The 19,177-nt window shown below is 41.7% G+C and overlaps 1 protein-coding gene across 4 annotated transcripts in view; it reads left to right on the top strand.

Annotated features, from left to right (window-relative positions):
* The window catches only part of atp7a (ATPase copper transporting alpha), an 88,523-nt gene that overhangs the window by 63,148 nt on the left and 6,198 nt on the right, over positions 1-19,177 (top strand). For all 4 annotated transcript variants that reach the window (XM_048605055.1, XM_020512035.2, XM_048605053.1 and 1 more), the window contains 9 exons: positions 2,696-2,830; positions 5,371-5,565; positions 7,394-7,576; positions 10,849-11,053; positions 11,677-11,817; positions 15,377-15,519; positions 15,689-15,892; positions 17,571-17,688; positions 18,869-18,971. In XM_048605055.1, coding sequence (XP_048461012.1) covers positions 2,696-2,830; positions 5,371-5,565; positions 7,394-7,576; positions 10,849-11,053; positions 11,677-11,817; positions 15,377-15,519; positions 15,689-15,892; positions 17,571-17,688; positions 18,869-18,971 — 1,427 coding nt within the window. The remainder of the gene's footprint in view (positions 1-2,695; positions 2,831-5,370; positions 5,566-7,393; positions 7,577-10,848; positions 11,054-11,676; positions 11,818-15,376; positions 15,520-15,688; positions 15,893-17,570; positions 17,689-18,868; positions 18,972-19,177) is intronic.

Below are 19,177 nucleotides of genomic sequence, written 5' to 3'. Positions count from 1 at the left end.
CCAGGGAAAAGACCTTGCCTATTCACCCTATCCATGCCCCTCATGAGTTTATAAACCTCTATAAGGTCACTCCTCATTCTCCGCTCCAGGGAAGATAGCCCCAGTCTATTCAGCCTGTCCCTATAGCTCAAATCCTCCAACTCTGGCAACATCCTTGTAAATCTTTTCTAAACCCTATCAAGTTTAATAACATCCTTTCTACAGCATGAAGATCAGAATTGTGCTCAGTATTCCAAAAGTGGCCTAACCAACATCCTGTACAGCAGCAACATGACCTCCTAACTTCTATACTCAGTGCACTGACTAATAAAGGAAGGCATACTAAACACCATCTTCACTATCCTGTCTACCTGTGAATCTACTTCAAGGAACAGTGAACCTGCACTCCAGGGTCTCTTTGTTCAGCAACATTCCCTAGGACCTTACCATTAAGTGTATAAGTCCTGCCCTGAATTGCCTTTCCAAAATGTAGCACCTGACATTTATCTAAATGAAACTCCATCTGCCACTCTTTGGTCCATTGGCCCATCTGATCACGATCCCGTTGTACTCTGAGGTAACCTTCTTCGTTGTCCATTACGCCACCATTTTTGATGCCATCTGCAAACTTACTAACCATACCTGCTATGTTCACATCCAGATCATTTGTATAAATGACGAAAAACAGTGGACCCAGCACCAATCCTTGTGGCACACTGCTGGTCACAGGCCTCCAGTCTGGAAAGCAACTCTTCACTACCACCCTCTGTCTTCTACCTTCGAGCCAGTGCTGTATCCAAATAGCTAGTTCTCCCTGTATTCCAGGTGATCTAACCTTGCTAACCAGTCTATCATGTAGAACCTTGACAAACGCCTTACTGAAGTCCATATAGATCACGTCCACTGCTCTGCCTTCATCGATCCTCTTCATTACTTCCACAAAAAACTCCATCAGTTTAGTGAGACATGATTTAGAGTCATCGAATCACGAAATTGTACAGTACAGAAACAGACCCTTCGGTCCAACTCATCCATGCCAACCAGATAGCCTATGTGAATCTAGTTCCATTTGCCAGCATTCCCATGCACAAAGCTATGTTGACTATCCCTAATTAGGTCTTGCTTTTCCAAATACATGTAAAACCTGTCCCTCAGGATCATCTTCAACAAGGCGGCACGGTGGCTGAATGGTTAGCACTGCTGCCTCATGGTGCCAGGGACCCGGGTTTGATTCCACCCTCTGGTGACTGTCTGTGTGGAGTTTGCACATTCTCCCTGTGTCTGCGTGGGTTTCCTCCAGGTGCTCCGGTTTCCTCCCGCAGTCCAAAGATGTGCAGGCTAGGTGGATTGGCCATGCTAAATTGCCTGTAGTGTTCAGGGATGTGTAGATTAGGTGGGTTATTGGGGGATGGGTCTTGGTGGCTGTTCTGAGGGTCAGTGTGGACTTGTTGGGCTGAATGGCCTGTTTCCACACTGTAGAGATCCTATGGATTCTATGAACTTGCCCACCACCGATGTCAGGCTCACTGGTCTATAATTCTCTGGCTTTTCCTTACCACCTTTCTTAAGTAGTGGCACCATGTTAGCCAACTTCCAGTGTTCCAGCACCTCACCTGTGGCTATTTATGATACAAATTTTTCAGCAAGGGGCCCAGCAATCACTTCCATAGCTTCCCGCAGAGTCCTAGGGTACAGCTGATCATGTCCCGGGGATTTATCCACCTTCATGCGTTTTAAGACGTTCAGCACCAGCTCCTGTATGATATGGACATTTTTGAAGATGTCGCTATTTATTTCGCCAAGTTGTCTAGCTTCCATACCCTTCTCCACATTAAACATTGATGCAAAATACCCATTTAGTATCTTCCCCCATCTCCTGCAGTGCCACACGTCAGCGGCCTTGCTGCCCTTTAAGGGGCCCTATTCTCTCCCTAGTTACTGTTTTGTCCTTAATGTATTTGTAGAATCCCTTTGGATTCTCCTTAAACTATTTGCCACAGCTGTCTCATGTCCCCTTTTTGTCCTCCTGATTTCCCTCATAAGGATACATCTACTTCCTTTATACTCTTCTCAGGATTCACTTGACGCTTGCTATCTGTACCTGGCATATGCTTCCCTCTTTTTCTTGACCAAAACCTCAATTTCTCTAGTCATCCAGCATTCCCTGCACCTACCAGCCTTGCCCTCCACTGTAACAGGAAAATACTCTCTCTGGACTCGTTATCTCATTTTTGAATACTTCCCATTTTCCAGCCATCCCTTTACCTGCAAATATCTGTCCCCAATCAACTTTTGGAAGTTCTTACCTATTACCATCAAAATTGGCCTTCCTCCAAGTTAGAACTTTAACTTGTAGATCCGGTCTATCCTTTTCCATCACTAATTTAAAACAAATAGAATTATGATCACTGACCCCAAAGCGCTCCCTCACTGACACCTCAAACACCTGCCCAGCCTTATTTCCTAAGAGTATTGAGGGAAATTTTTGCAGACATGGTAAATGAAAAGATATTTTGATTGCTACCTGAAAAAATTACTTTTTCTTGCCCTTTCTGCATAAATTAAAAACCAACATGATCACAGCATTGTTACAGTGCAATGGCTGGAAGAATACCCTCTTTCCTTGCGCCCAGATTATACTTGTTTAGAGATTATTCACTTCTCTACCTTCTGTACTAAAATTTCAAAGTCCACAGTTTGTTGTTTGGTTTTTCAGGCCCCCATTCAACAGTTTGCCGATAAGCTGAGTGGATATTTTGTCCCATTTATCGTTGGAGTTTCTGTTGTTACTCTGATTGCCTGGGTTATCGTTGGATTTTTCAATTTTAACCTTGTGGAAAAATATTTCCCTGTAAGTACAAAGTTTAAGAGGATTAACATGTCTGGAAAGATGGTCAATGCAAGTGGCAGAGTTTGAAATCTGAAATGTAGTTGTTAAAACTGGAACTTGCTGATTCTTCATTTCATAATATGTATCAGTTTTGTCCTGGGCATTATTGCTACAGGTGCAATTTTGGATTAAAATAGTGTGAAATTCTTTTGAGATGATATGTACCATTCCTTCTGACAATTTAGCAGTTAATGCTGAAATATGCTGTAGATACTCACACAAGAACATCCCGAGTTTGATTCTCTCTGACTATTGTGTTAAGCAAGGCAGGAGTTGTGTGTTTGGTCTAGCAGACTCCTGATAAAGCTTCAGCTGATGTCAGCTGAAAACTATGGCACTGGTTACCAATTTTATGTGCAAACATCCTGGATGGCCTTGATGAAGTCACCCTTTTATAAGGTTGTCAGCATAAAGTAGTGGCTTAGTGGGTGGACAGAGCCTGCAAATGTTAGATATCTTGAACTCCTTGCCTATTCCAGGACACCACTCTTGATTGACACTATTATAGCTATTGGTATTCGGGGTGCAGGTCAAAATAATTGGAGACTTGGACCCAACATGGATCTTTGTTGATTGGACTCCTAAAGATTTAAGAAAAGAAAACATCTTTTCCATAAAAGGTGGCTCACCCTGACTCTATTATCTGATAGGCATAGGAACTCCTTGATTTAGGTTCAGAAGGAAGAACTCCCACAGATTTAAATCTTTCTGCTGGACTTCCCAGCAGCTTTCCCAGCTTTAGGAGGCACTTAGATACACAGCCTGCCAAAGCAATGTAAAGTTTGTGGCCTAATCCATAGCCAATGCACATCTGTAAATTGAAGCTCTGCACTCAGCACAAGTGCATGTTGGCACGTAAGTTGCATTTGTATCTGAAATTGTCGAATGACATCTAGTCTGGCCAACAATGACTCTAAACAGATTATCAATGAAATTAGGATCAAAAACAAGCTGCTAAAGGAGTCCTGAGATAATGTGATGAAAGGGTATTCGGTAGGTCAAAAAAGAACCTGGGGAAAAGATGTGAAATAAAACTTTTAGAATTTTATTTTTTGCTGATATAATGTGAGTGCAAACAAGAGAGCTATGAATCCAAAACTGAACTTGCAGGCATTATGTTTGATCATATTATATCCAAATTTGCAATAGGAAGATATAGACAACCTTTCTTTTGCAAATTGTAAAAGGCCCGGTAGAATTGCTAGCTGTGATCTAAATCAGAATCGTAGACTAAAAAGGTGCTCAAACTCCCTGGGGATGATGCTCTTTATCCTAAATCTCTAAAGTAGATAAGAGATGAGATTTGCGCGTTTTGAACCAACATTACAAGGGAATTAATAAACATTGGGAAAGTGTTGCTGCATTGGGATCAGGCTCAGATTTCTTTCTCAAAGGCCCAGACAGTATAGTTTGAGGTAAACATTTAATGTTAGGGAAAAGGAAAATATGGCAAATCCTGGAAATCTGAAATAAAAACAAAGTCAACCAGTCTAGCATCACCCATGGAGAGACAAATAGTTAATATTTCAAGCCTGATATACTAAACATTAGGTGGTTGATAGCTAATAAGTAGCAGCCAACATAAATTCAAAAGGCAGTGATCTTCCTTGATAAACACTTTTTTTTTTAAACGAAATAGTGACATCCCAAATCAACTGGAAGTTTCTAGATGGTTGTATGCCTTGATTTCCAAAAGCAGTCAAAAGTTGAGATTTCAAATTTAACTTAGAAATGAATATAAAATAGCTGTGCTGCTAGAAAGCAGAAAATATTAAGGGGCGTTATGTCAGTGGAGAAAGAAGGAAACACTAAATAGGGTGCTCTGGAGATCTGTGGGCATTACTGGCATGTTAATACACTTGAGGATGTACCATGCTGTTGAGATGGCAGACCACATCACTGTTGGTTTGGAGTAACATGTAGGCTAGTCAGGTAAAAATGGCAGATTTCTTTCTGTAGAGAATAGATTGAACCAGATAGGTTCAGATGTTTCACAATATCAATGATTGTTGAAATCACCATCAAAGATGGCCAGTTTTATGTTCCTTATTCCTTAAATTCAAATTCCACCAGCTGCTGTGTTGAGGTTAGAACCAATGACCTCCAAGCATGAGCCTGGGTTTCTCGGTTACTGGTCCAATGACATTGCCACTGCAACATCATCTCCCCTACCCATACCCCAATTTATATCCTGGATGAATTTGAGATCGCACTATAAAAGTATGCCCTGCAATGTGAAATTTTCAGCACAAGTTCAATATGGAAGAACATTCTAGTTCATCACATCCAGGAGCAGCAGCAAATATTTAATGTGTTTTTTTTTTAAATTCTAGCAATAAAAAGGAATTGATCATCAAAATCTAAGCTTTCATTCTGTTCCAAGTAATATTGCTGCAAAGTAACAATAATAATTGCCTCTCTGTTAGATCATAGCCCAAACAGTGCTTTTTTTGTTGAGGTTATACCTGCCAGCTATGACTAAATTGCCTGTTTTTACTTAGGGTTACAACAAAAGCTTGTCTCAGCCTGAGGTGATTGTGCGCTTTGCATTCCAAGCCTCAATCACTGTCCTTTGCATCGCGTGCCCCTGTGCATTGGGATTGGCAACACCTACTGCAGTAATGGTGGGAACTGGAGTCGGTGCACAGAATGGTATCCTTATTAAAGGAGGGGAACCGCTGGAAATGGCACACAAGGTAGATACATTCAGAAGCTATAAGTCCTTGTAACTCAGGACAAATACTATATAATTGTTGTGTATATAAACTAATATTGGTTGTTAAATCATGTGGATTTTCTTGTCAGATCATTTTGCCCTTTGCTGTTTACTATGACAAGTGCATCTAGCATTTATTTTTCCATGAAGGGAGTTCAAGTGTCCTACAAATTTCACCTATATGTATTATAAATAGTGGCTGATACACAGGAACTTGGAAAGACCAGTAGCTTGGTCTTTAGCACTGCTGCCTCACAGCACCTGGGGCCTGGGTTCAGTTCCAGCCTTGTGCAACTGTCTGTGTGGAGTTTGCACATTCTCCCCGTGTCTGTGAGCGTTTCTGCCGGATATCCCCCCTCCCACAGTTCAAGGATGTGCAGATTAGGTGAATTGGCTGTGCTAAATTGCCCATTGTGTGCAGGGATGTGTAGGCTAGGTGGATTGGCCATGGGAAATGTGGGGGTTGGGTCTGGGGTGGGATGGACTTTGAAGGACTGATGGGCCAAATGACCGCTTTCCGCACTGAATGGATTCTATTATAGAAAGGAACTTTCTCTCACAGCAGCAAGTTTTAAAATAATTATCAGAATCAATTGGAGCTGTGCAAATATTTTTCCTCTATAATTCAGTCAATTCAGATGACAACTGATGCAGTGTGTTAGGTTCATGACACTAATACATCTGATGTGTGTAACAACAACTTGCATTTATGTAGTCCCTTAATGTAGTAACATTTCCCAAGGTGCTTCACAGGAGTACTATAAAGCAAAATTTGACATAGAACCACACAAGTGGTATTAGGATAGATAAGCAAAGGCTTGACCAAAGAGAGGGAAGTGAAAAGAGAAAGGGAGAGGTTTAGGGAGGGAATTCCAATACTTGAAACCCAGGCAGCTGAGGGCACAGCCACCAGTGCTAAAACAAATAAGATCAGGATGCTCATATGACCATAATTAAACGAATGCCGATTCTGAGGGTTTTTGGGTTGGACGAGATTACCAACCTTCAGTGAGGTGCAGTGAAGTGAAGGGATATGAAATAGAGGATGAGAATTTTAATGTTATGGCGTTGCTTCTCCAACAGTCAATGTAAGTCTGAAAGCACAGGGATGTTTGATATGAACAGGGCGTAGCATGAGTAATTTTTCAGAGCTTTGGAATGCTGTTTATGGAAAGTACGATTAAAAGATTAAATGTCCACATGAAGGAGATGTTCACTACTGTGAAATGTGACAAAGTCTTCCTGTTAGAGTTATTCAATTCGGTTGTAATGATTTTGTAATGTTAACTTTGCTATTTCAAGAAAACAAAAAATATGAATACAATTGGTTACATTGATTTCTTCTAAGTACTGGTAGAGCTGAGGAAAAATTTGAAAAATATTTGGAGCCCTCTTTAATCCTGTCACACACTTATGCCTACATAACATTATCTCCAGTCTATCTAGCCCACCCCCCAGTAGCCTTTTGAGAACAATATTGACAGAAGTCTTGGAACACACATACTCCATTTTAATCACATGTGGAATGTCTGGGATTGCACTGACAAGGTGGCAATAGTGCTTACTTTTCCAATGAGCCTAACAAAAGCTTTCAATGTGCCAGCCCTCTGCTTTCATAGTCTACTGTGGAAAATTTACATACTCTTCTAGGCTTGGTGTTCTGGTTAAGTATAGAACTGTATGGCCTCTTGATAGCAAAATCAAAATTGTTTTCTTGGATTCAAGTTGAGTTTGGTTAGGAAGTGAATTGGACTGTATTGACTGACGCTGTTGTTTGAGTTGAATAATAAGGTTCCTATCTTATTCAGATTAATACCATTGTTTTTGATAAAACTGGAACAGTCACTCATGGAACGCCCAGAGTGATGAACCTGAAGGTCCTGTCAGAGGGTAATTACATATCACAGATGAAGCTGTTGGCCATTGTTGGCACTGCAGAAACAAACAGTGAACATCCATTGGGTGTAGCAGTAACCAAGTATTGTAAACAGGTATGACCTTTTCTTATTACTGTCAATTTGTCAAGAGTAAATTTATGATCAGAGTATTTTAAGATCAGAAATCAATTAGGAAAACAGCAGCATTTCTGTAGTTTGAGATGGGAGGGTGCTTCCATTATATAAGTCAGGAATACAGAGGGGGTGAAAGAAAACTTGGGGTTAGTACCTTTTGTTCAAAGTGTTTTTTTTTTCCTTCTTTTTTTAAAAGAACACTGAAGTCATGGAAAAATATAGTTCGCATACATCCCAGAACAATTTCCATGTGACCTCAAACCAGCCTCTGAAGGCATGGCCTAAAAACTGGAAAAATCGTCCACCATGAGAGTGTTCTACACGTGGCATAGTTCAGATCAGGAAGGGAGCAGAATAGGGATTAAACCTGAGATAACAAGGTGTAGAGCTGGATGAACACAGCAGGCCAAGCAGCATCACAGGAGCAGGAAAGTTGACGTTTCGGGTCTAGACACTTCTTCAGAAATGGTGGGGGGGGAGGAAGGGATTCTGAAATAAATAGGGAGAGAGGGGGAGGCGGATAGAAGATGGATAGAGGGGAAGATAGGTGGAGAGGAGACAGACAGGTCAAAGAGGTGGGGGTGGAGCCAGTAAAGGTGAGTACAGGTGGGGAGTTAGGGAGGGGATAAGTCAGTCCAGGGAGGATGGACAGGTCAAGGGGGGTGGGATAAGGTTGGTAGGTAGGAGATGGGGGTGGGGCTTGAGGTGGGAGGAGGGGATAGGTGGGAGGAAGGACAGGTTAGGGAGGCGGGGACGAGCTGGGCTGGTTTTGGGATGCGGTAGGGCGAGGAGAGATTTTGAAGCTTGTGAAGTCCACATTGATACCATTGGGCTGCAGGGTACCCAAGCTAAATATGAGTTGCTGTTCCTGCAACCTTCGGGTGGCATCGTCGTGGCAGTGCAGGAGGCCCAGGACGGACATGTCGTCCAAGGAGTGGGAGGGGCAGTTGAAATGGTTCGCGACTGGGACGTGCAGTTGTTTGTTGCGAACCAAGCGTAGGTGTTCTACAAAGCGGTCCCCAAGCCTCCGCTTGGTTTCCCCGATGTAGAGGAGGCCACAACGAGAACAGCGGATACAGTATACCACATTGGCAGATGTGCAGGTGAGCATCTGTTTGATGTGGAAGGTCTTCTTGGGGCCTGGGATGGGGGTGATGGGGGAGGTGTAGGGGCAGGTGTAGCACTTCCTGTGGTTGCAGGGAAAGGTGCCGGGCGTGGTGGGACTGGTGGGGACTGTGGAGGGAGTCACGGAGAGAGTGGTCCCTCCGGAAAGCAGATAAGGGTGTTGAGGGAAAGATGTCTTTGGTAGTGGGGTCAGATTGCAGATGGCGGAAGTGCCGGAGGATGATGCGTTGGATCCGGAGGTTGGTGGGGTGGTACGTGAGGATGAGGGGGATCCTGTTTTGGTTATTGTGGGGAGGGGGTGTGAGGGATGAGTTGCGGGAAATGCAGGAGACGCGGTCGAGGGCGTTTTCGATCATTGTCGGGGGGAAGTTCCATTCCTTGAAAAACGAGGACATCTGGGATGTCCGGGAATAGAATGCCTCATCCCGGGAGCAGATGCGGCGGAGGCGAAGGAATTGAGAATAGGATGGTATTTTTGCAGGAAGGTGGGTGGGAGGAGGTGTATTCTAGGTAACTGTGGGAGTCGGTAGGCTTGAAATGGATATCGGTTTCCAGGTGGTTGCCAGAGATGGAAACAGAGAGGTCCAGGAAGGAGAGAGAGGTGTCAGATGGTCCAGGTGAACTTAAGGTTGGGGTGGAAGGTGTTAGCGAAGTGGATGAACTGTTCGAGCTCCTCGTGGGAGCACGAGGCAGCGCTGATACAGTCATCGATGTAACGGAGGAAGAGGTGGTGGATAGGGCCAGTGTAGCAACTTAGTAACATACATATACAGTGTATATACAGTGTAGTAACATACATAGTGTAGGATAATACTGCATATTGAAATGACCCCAGCACGTACTGTCACTGCAGTATGACCAGTACTACCTCCCTCAATGATACTTGAGCATGGGCGGAGGAGCTGTCAGATGAGCCCATTCCTAATGTGCAATCGGAGACACCTGGAAATTAATTTTCTCATAAAATTTTTGAACAGATTTTTGAGAACAGCCCTGATTCAAGTTGCCCAGATCTTCGTGACCTGAAAGAAAACCAACCCCCCAACACCCACCTTAGACGTAGTTAAATATTAAGCCTCCATCTTGTGGCATTCAAATTTAAATGACTCATTTACTAATCAAATAGTTTGCAAGAAGTTACATGAAAGGTTCATACCATCGGGCTTAGAAAAGAATCATCGAAAAAAATGGTCTCACCATTCCAAGGGAACGAATCTGGAAAATGTCAATTAAGTAAAGATTTAAAAATCTGAGATTGGAGCAATGCTTCCCTGGAATTGCGTATCTGCATAAAAGAAAGCGTCGGGAAAAACGTTTGAATTTTGTTTCTCTGTTTGTGTTCAGGTCTTTCTATCTGCATTATAAAACTGCTGCTTGTTTTCTTTGATTTGCGTAATAAACTTATGTCTATTGTTAAAGAACTGTTGCAGCCTGGTGTGAATATGCTTTACTGAATAACCACTACGGCAAACAACTGCAAAATTGAAACGTGTTCTGTCAAGCCAGGTTTTATTGTGGAATCTGACTTGTCATGTATTATCATTAGCTGGAATTGTAACTGTGTAAAGATGTGGACTTGCTCATTATAACAATAATGAGACTCTGAATTCTAGCCATATCAAACAATCACAAGTATGCCAGCCCGGACACTGACAAACACATTGTCATAGTTAAACAAAAACTTCTTGTAATTATTATCCATTATCAGACCAGGCCACAATGTATCTTAGTAGATCTTGCCATTTTGTATTATTATCCCATGTTTTCAGTGTTTTGTTGGAATTACTAAAACTCATTGATGATGTGAACTGCTGATAACGTGCCAAAGTGATATTTCCTAAATGTAGACAAATATTGTGCTGAATCCATTTTGAAAGAAGCTGAAAGATTCGGGCAACAGTTGAAGGGTATCCTGGTTACCTGGGTGAGTCATAGGGACAGCTTTTATAGCTGTGCTAAGTACAGCATCTTCCAAACCTTTCACTGTTTGCTTGCTATGTTGGTTTCTTCATGTTTTACACACTTGTTCCAGGAGGAAGAGAAGAAAATACAAGAGGATACCAAAAAAGCAAAGTTATGGAGACAGCTACGTAAAGCAAAAATAACTTGTTCTTTTCTCACTTCAGGAACTAGGCTCAGATGAGCTTGGCTCATGTTCAGACTTCCAAGCAGTTGCTGGCTGTGGCATCACGTGCAAAGTCTCCAACATTGAGTCATTACTAAATAAAAAGAATCTTGAGGTTGAGCAGAACATGATGCTGATACAGATCAATGAGAAAAGCAGTGGCGATGGCTCATCACACTCTGTAATCGAAGAGGCCCAATCAGAAAGTGAGTGAGTTTTCTTGTCTGTTATAGCGCAACAAATCATTACAGGTGGTTGAAGTTGACTCCTTCCTTTTCCAAACAGATTACTACTTGTTTATTTACACATTATTATGTAAATACTAGGAAACGATAAAGGCAGTAAATAAGTAGTATCTTTCTCCAGAAACCTTCTAAGAGTTAACTGGAAACTGCTTAAGTGAGTCACCTGAGTTTGGTTGACACAATTGAAATTGTGGGGCAACATGCAAAGCTTTGATGTTTTGTGATACATAATGTCATCTCGTGTTACATTGGTGTCCAGTCCTGGTGCTTTAATATTTGTTACTGCCTACTTAGGTATAATGAATGTGGTTTAATCTGTATCTCAAACTTTGAACTTTTTGATTTACTGACCTTTGTACTGTACTACTTGTCCTATTTCTGTTCTTGTGAAAAGAAATTACCAATTTGTTTTGATTTGTTGCCTCAATTTTAACTCCAGTTTCTATTATTGAGTCCTTTTGGAATAATTATTTTAGACTTTCTGGAAATGTTCCGGTGTGGTAATTACTGAATAAATGAGTTCTCACTTGATTATATTTTTGCATATCAGTTTATTGTTTCATTGTGCTTTGCTGCCTGTTCAGGGAAACCCCAGATCTTTTTCGTGCTGATTGGAAATCGTGAATGGATGAAGAGGAATGGTATACATGTCAGTAATGACGTGGACGGTTGCATGATAGAGCACGAAAGCCAGGGACGTACAGCGATACTAGTCTCTGTAGATGGTAAGAACTTGACCAGCTTCCTGTTTTAATCAGATGTAGCCGACTTTGGTCGTTGTGTATGTTGTAGCTTGCTTCTTTTATTGGATTCACATGGGTATAAGCACCTCTTGGACAAGATAATGAAGGCTTGCTAGTGCCTCTTGAACTGCCCCCGCAAGTATTGTAGTAAACTGTCAACTAGCTGCCCAGAAGATGGCATTACTATCAGCTGTGCATTTGAAATCATAGGATTGCAACCAGGGTTACATAGGAAATATGGTACAAAACAGGCCATTTGGCCCATACCATTGTGAATACTACACCTGAATTTCCTGTCAGCATTTCTCATCTAAATTGACCATTGTAACCATCTATTCCCATCTTTTTCAAATGCTTGTCTGGCTTTGCTTTAAATGCATCTATTTGCTATTTGTTTCCACCACTACCTGTGGTAAAATATTTCACATTGTTTGAGTGAAAAGTTTCTCCTGTTCCCTGTTGGATTTCTTGGTGGCTATCTTGTATGTGTGGTCTCTAGTTGTGTCTCTCCCACAAAAGGATATATACTCTTGGCATCCATTCTATCAAAACAATTTCACAATTTTAAACACCTCTAATTTGTCACCCTTCACTTGCCTTTTTTTCCCCAAGAGAAAAACAGACACCATTCGTTAGTCTTCCTGATATGTGTACTCATACATTTCGATGGTGTCCTTACCATCAGAAAACACTATAGGTTCTTCACAAATTTATAATTCAGTGTCATGAATGATGAACATTACCAAACAACTTTGTTTTAAACTGCCCCTTTCAGGGCAAAGACGGCATGGTGAATTTCTGGTAAATGTCTCAGTTGGAGAAGTGCACGTGTGACTTTAGGTTTCAAATAAAAGCAAAGTACTGTGGATGCCAGAGGGTGTGAAATAAAAACAGAATGTTTTGAAGAAAGAGAGATAGTAGGAACTGCAGATGCTGGAGAATCCGAGACAACAAGGGAGGAGGTGTATTCTAGGTAGCTGTGGGAGTCGGTGGGCTTGAAATGGATATCGGTTTCTATGTGGTTGCCCAAGATGGAGACAGAGAGGTCCAGGAAGGAGAAAGAGGTATTGGAGATGGTCCAGGTGAACTTAAGGTTGGGGTGGAAGGTGTTGGTGAAGTGGGTGAAGTTGATGAACTGTTCGAGCTCCTCGTGGGAGCATGAGGCGGCGTCGATACAGTCATCAATGTAACGGAGGAAGAGGTGAGGTTTAGGGCCAGTGTAGGTCCATTTCAAGCCCACTGACTCCCACAGCTACCTAGAATACACCTCCTCCCACCCACCTTCCTGCAAAAATGCCATCACCTATTCCCAATTCCTTCGCCTCTGCTCCCAGGATGAGGCATTCCACTCCCGTACATCTCAGATGTCCTCGTCCTTGTTTTTCAAGGACCGCAACTCCCCCCCCCTCAGTGGTCGAGAACGCCCTCAACCGTGTCTCCCACATTTCCCGCAACTCATCCCACACACCCCATCCCCGCAATAACAACCAAAAAAGAATCCCCCTCGTCCTCACGTACCACCCCACCAACCTCCGGATCCAACGCATCATCCTCCGACACTTCCGTCATCTGCAATCCGACCCCACCACCCACATCTTTCCCTCCACACCCTTATCTGCTTTCCGGAGGGACCACTCTCTCCGTGACTCCCTTGTCCGCTCCACACTCCCCTCCAGCCCCACCACGCCCGGCACTTTTCCCTGCAACCGCAGGAAGTGCTACACCTGCCCCCACCTCCTCCCTCATCCCCATCCCAGGCCCCAAGAAGACTTTCCACATCAAGCAGATGTTCACCTGCACATCTGCCAATGTGGTATACTGCATCCACTGTACCTGTTGTGGCCTCCTCTACATCAGGGAAACCAACTGGAGGCTCAGGGACCGCTTTGCAGAACACCTACGCTCGGTTCGCAATAAACAACTGCACCTCTCAGTCGCGAACCATTTCAACTCCCCCCTCCCATTCCTCAGATGACATGTCCATCCTGGGCCTCCTGCAGTGCCACAACGATGCCACCTGAAGGTTGCAGGAACAGCACCTCATATTCCGCTTGGGAACCCTGCAGCCCAATGGTATCAATGTGGATTTCACAAGCTTCAAAATCTCCCCTCTCCCCACCGCATCCCAAAACCAGCCCAGCTCGTCCCCGCCTCCCTAACCTGTTCTTCCTCCCACCTATCCCCTCCTCCCACCTCAAGCCGCACCCCCATCTCCTACCTCCTAACCTCATCCCGCCCCCTTGACCTGTCCGTCCGTCCTCCCTGGACTGACCTATCCCCTCCCTAACTCCCCACCTACACTCACCTTTACTGGCTCCATACCCGCCTCTTCGACCTGTCTGTTTCCTCTCCACCTATCTTCTCCTCTATCCATCTTCTATCCACCTCCTCCTCTCTCCCTATTTATTTCAGAACCCCCTTCCCCTCCCCCATTTCTGATGAAGGGTCTAGGCCCAAAACGTCAGCCTTTTTGCTCCTATGATGCTGCTTGGCCTGCTGTGTTCATCCAGCTCTGCACCTTGTTTTGAAGAAACTCTGGTTTTGCAGCATCTGTGGGGAGAGAGAGAGAGAGAGAGACAAAATTATGTTTCAAGGGTGATACAATTCTTTGTAACTACTTTCCACATTTCCATGGGGAAGAGAGTTGAGAAGGGATAGAAAGACAAAGCTCAACCTGAAGCATACAAATATCTTAAGGTGCAGCAGGGCAGATGCAGCAAGGACTTTTCCCCTGGCTGAGAACCTAGAATCAGGAGACCAAGTCTCAGAATGAAAGGTTGACCATTTTGTCCTGAGGAGTTTCTTCATTCATTGGGTGGTGAATCTTTGAAATTTTCTACCCAAAAAAATAGAAAACATTCAGTCTTTGTGTACGTTCAAAACAAAGTGATTGATTTCTAGATTTAGAGATATCAAGGGAATTGGGAAGATAATGTGGACGTTGACATTGAGGTGATCACGCATGATTGGTTGAGTGGCAGGACAGGATTGATTGGCTGAATGACTTACTCCAGTTCCTACATAGAAACCCATGAAGGTGCTAGCTACTGAACTTAACTCTACAAAACGCTGTCAGAATAGAGGGAAAAGAATTGCTGCTGAGAAGCAGACACAAAGGGAGCCGGAACACTCCTGGGAGCAAGTTTCTGTGTTCAGTAGGAAATGATAGAATGCAGAAGTGAAACAAAGAATGAGGAAAACAGTTCATTCAAAGGCAACTAAACCATTGGAAAGTATCAATCCTGATATCTCTGAAATTCTGTATTATTTGGACTATTGTGACCCAACAGAGAGGGTGAGTTTGGCAAGGTTTACCTTGCAAGTGATGTTCGTATTTGGAACAGAGTGGAACGATTGTTCAAGGATTGAATACACTGGTAGTTGACAGTTTTGTGAAAATGGATGACCAGTAAATCTCATTAATGTAACATCAGGCTTTAAAACTAAAATCTATTCTGTATTAGCCCTGCCTCCTTCCTCTCTCTGATGCCTGTGGAAATGTTTATTTAACTATATTGTTTGATTCGTTTTTAAAATACAGGTGTACTTTGTGGAATGATAGCAATTGCAGACACTGTGAAGCCAGAAGCAGACTTGGCTGTCTACACATTGAACAGCATGGGGCTGGACGTGGTGCTTATGACTGGAGACAACAGTAAAACAGCTAGGGCTATTGCTGCTCAGGTGAATTAAAGTCAGATTTATGTTGTTTTTAAGTTGTGAATTGTGATTGCTATGTCTTTTGAGACGGGGGAAAATAGGAATAATTAAATGCGTGAATGGAGTGGCATGCAATATTTTGTAGCTTGTGTAAAAGATAATTGCCATAATTTGATTTAACTTGAATTGTCAGGTTGGCATCACCAAAGTGTTTGCTGAAGTCCTTCCCTCGCACAAAGTAGCCAAAGTGGAACAACTGCAGAAGCAAGGAAAGATTGTGGCAATGGTGGGTGATGGTGTGAACGATTCCCCAGCACTGGCAATGGCTGACATTGGAATTGCGATTGGTACAGGCACTGACGTAGCCATTGAAGCAGCAGATGTTGTTCTGATTCGGGTAAGAGTGAAGATTTCATCAACACGTGATTGTTGCTTAGCTTTCTTTATCTGACCACTGGATTCCTTGAGCTTTTGCTGTGTATTTATACTGTGATTGATTTCACTAGGACTGTTTACTTACAACTATTAATTCCAGTGTACAACTGAGGCCGGACGAAAACACTATTGTTTTAGCCTCAGTAGTCCAAATGTCACACAATAAAATAAAAAAATTTTTTTCCACTTGCCAAAATGACCAATTAAATATCTCACCTATGTCAGATTTTAAAGAAAAAGCTTTAACCAGATTTACTCCATAGAGGTGCAATAGTTGAGTAAAATAGTTGGGTAATGTACAGTATCAGTAATATAGAAATATAAATGCTTATATCGAATATAGCCCCAAGTGCACATTAAAACGCATGCACAAACACATTCACAAGAAGCTGCAGATTTTTAAAACACACAAATTATTACAAAAAAACAAACAAAGCTATCTCAATTAGAATGCTCGTATTAACACATTAAAACAAAGTTCTGAACTCTATCATTACACTGAAGTCCACAGAAGTTATGCTCTTTAAGTTTCAATTTAACTGACTCCTTCATGTTTCTCTTTCTTGAACTGTAGAGGTAATTTTATGATGAGGCTGATGGCATGAACTTTTCACAATTCTGATGGTCTAAACTTTTTCAGTTCTAATAACTTGAAGATTTCAATCCCAAACACTCCTGGTTTGGAAATTTCTCCAAAATACAGAAAACATTGATGATGCAATAACTGGCTTCCTCTGAATTGAACTGAATGAACCCTCTAAAACTTGCTTCTGAATTCAACTCTTAATTCTTCTCAATGAAAACTCTAGTGTTTTGAAATCTGAAATAAACTAATACCTTAAGTTCTGAGGAAGGGTCACTGGACCTGAAACATTAACTCTGATTTTTCTTCACAGATGCTGCTAGACCTGAGCTTTTCCATCAACTTCTGTTTTTGTTCCTGATTTACAGCATCCGCAGTTTTTTCGGTTTTTATTTAATGCCTTAATGTGTTTGTTTCCTGTCATAAACCCATGAGTTTAAACGTCTCATTCCATAATATTTCAGAGGTTCTCCCAAACAGTTGATTGCTGTCAAAGGCCTCTGGAATTAGTGCGCTCAGATCTTTATTCCAGAATGGGTTCCTGATTATTTTTTTAAAAATGTCTCGTATCACTACCCACATCCATACGCCTCTCTTTTGGAATTTGGGTTGTTTTAAAACATGATAATAAATTATATAAACATTTCTTTACAATATTGTGAAAACGTGAACATTTGATACATATTACAATTGAACTGTTGAAGTAAAAAATAGAAAGTGTGGCCATCAGCAACTAGACATTCTAAGAGAGCATCATAGCAGATGGGTTACAATTCTCTATTACAGAAATATCCAATTTTTTTATGTTTTCATATCTCCTTTAGTTTTGCCTTTTGGCTTGTCGTATTCTCTCAGACTAGTGAACATTAGCAATACAGTGTGCTATCATCACTGAGCCTGCTGCCTTTGTCATATGACACACTTCCAAAATGAGCCCTAAAACAACACTGTCGAGCCATACAGGGCATAAGATTATAGATTATACATTCACACACACCTCCTCACTGTGGCAAGTATGCTGTAGTAATTTTTTTCTTTACTCATCTCTGCTCCACAGAACGATCTACTTGACGTAGTGGCAAGTATTCATTTGTCGAAAAAAACCGTCCAGCGAATTCGGATAAATTTTGTGTTTGCTTTAATTTATAATATTGTCGGTATTCCCATAGCAGCTGGTAAGTGTGTTAAATATGTGTTCAGTGTTTTTGTTTTAAAGTTCTTTGAGTAGTGAATGTACAAAATAAAAAACGGATGGATATCTCCTGATTTAGATCATGGTATTTTTTAAAAAAAACTTTGTCAGGGAAGTGGAGGAGTTGCAGTCATTAGTCATTTAAAATAAACTTTGATCCAAGAGTGAAGGGAGATTGAAATAGCTTTTTGGCTGCATTGAGAGATTTCTGTATTTAATATTTTGTAGGCACAAAAATTACTGATAGCTTTTCTAGAAGTGCTGTTTGAGGCTTATTTCCTTCATATCAATTATTCATTATAATTCTTCCTGATGACACTGGAGATCAATTAAGGAGTTTGGCACCTGAATTCCCCACCCCAGCCTATCTCTAACGTCATACTGCAATAACTTGAAATGTACCTGAGTGTGAGCCTCATCACGGCATCCACAGCTTCAGTATGGCTTCTGGCCTTACAGCTTCACAATTTATAAATATAATCCAGCATCCTATGTGTTCTGTTTATTGCCTCACTGACTACTCAAGTCATAAAGAAATACAAGTCAGTTAACACCACTGTCTCAATATCATCTTTGGTGGGGTGGGGGGTGGTCAGCATTATCTAATCATGGAGTATACATGCCTGTGATTTGTTCTTCTGAATTGCATTACCTTCCGTAATAAAATTCATTTGCAATAAATAAGCTTCACTCATCACTGATCAACTTAGCTACAACTCCGTTAAGTTCGCTCTTTAAGAAATTAACTGCCTGTGTCCAAATTTCATTTTTTTTCCATTCTACCACCTTCTTCCACTGTCCTCCAGAAAGAAGTTCCATGTCATTTGCCACGTCTTGGGTCTATTTGACAAAAACTATTTACAATTTGAACACCAGTACGAAAATGCTTCTGAATAACTCTTATTTTATGTATTATTTTCTGTATGTTCTTTGCGAATCACAAAGTGTAAGCTGACAACTACAAATGCATTTGAAATCAGAAAATTACTCTTTTATTCCAACATATGATGTACTACACAAATACCTATGATTTTGAACAATTTTATTTGTATGGAAAGATAACTTGTTAATTTCAAATTATGAGTAATACATTTCAGGATAAATGTGAAAATCACTGAATACATAGTGCTTTCTCTCAGAATGATTAATTCTTTGCTTTTCAGGGGTTTTCTTACCTGTGGGACTGATATTACAACCATGGATGGGATCTGCTGCGATGGCAGCGTCATCTGTTTCTGTGGTGCTTTCTTCTCTATTATTAAAACTGTAAGTATTCCTTCTTGAATCCAGTGGATAATAGACCTAAGGGGGTTCTGACTTTGGGAGAGGGCAAAAATTAAGTAACTCCTAACCATGAGTCAGTAGTGTTAAATATGGGCAGCATCAAGATGTCATGCAAATCGTGATAAGTTGAATGGCAGCTCATGGGACTGTATCAATGTGCAGTAGGGAGCTATATAGGGGAAATGTCA

The sequence above is a fragment of the Rhincodon typus genome, chromosome 14 (assembly GCF_021869965.1).
Source record: "Rhincodon typus isolate 14 chromosome 14, sRhiTyp1.1, whole genome shotgun sequence".
Classification (NCBI taxonomy): Eukaryota; Metazoa; Chordata; class Chondrichthyes; order Orectolobiformes; family Rhincodontidae; genus Rhincodon; species Rhincodon typus.
The sequence above is the reverse complement of the archived record's forward strand: the minus strand, read 5'-3'. Positions and strand labels throughout refer to the sequence as shown.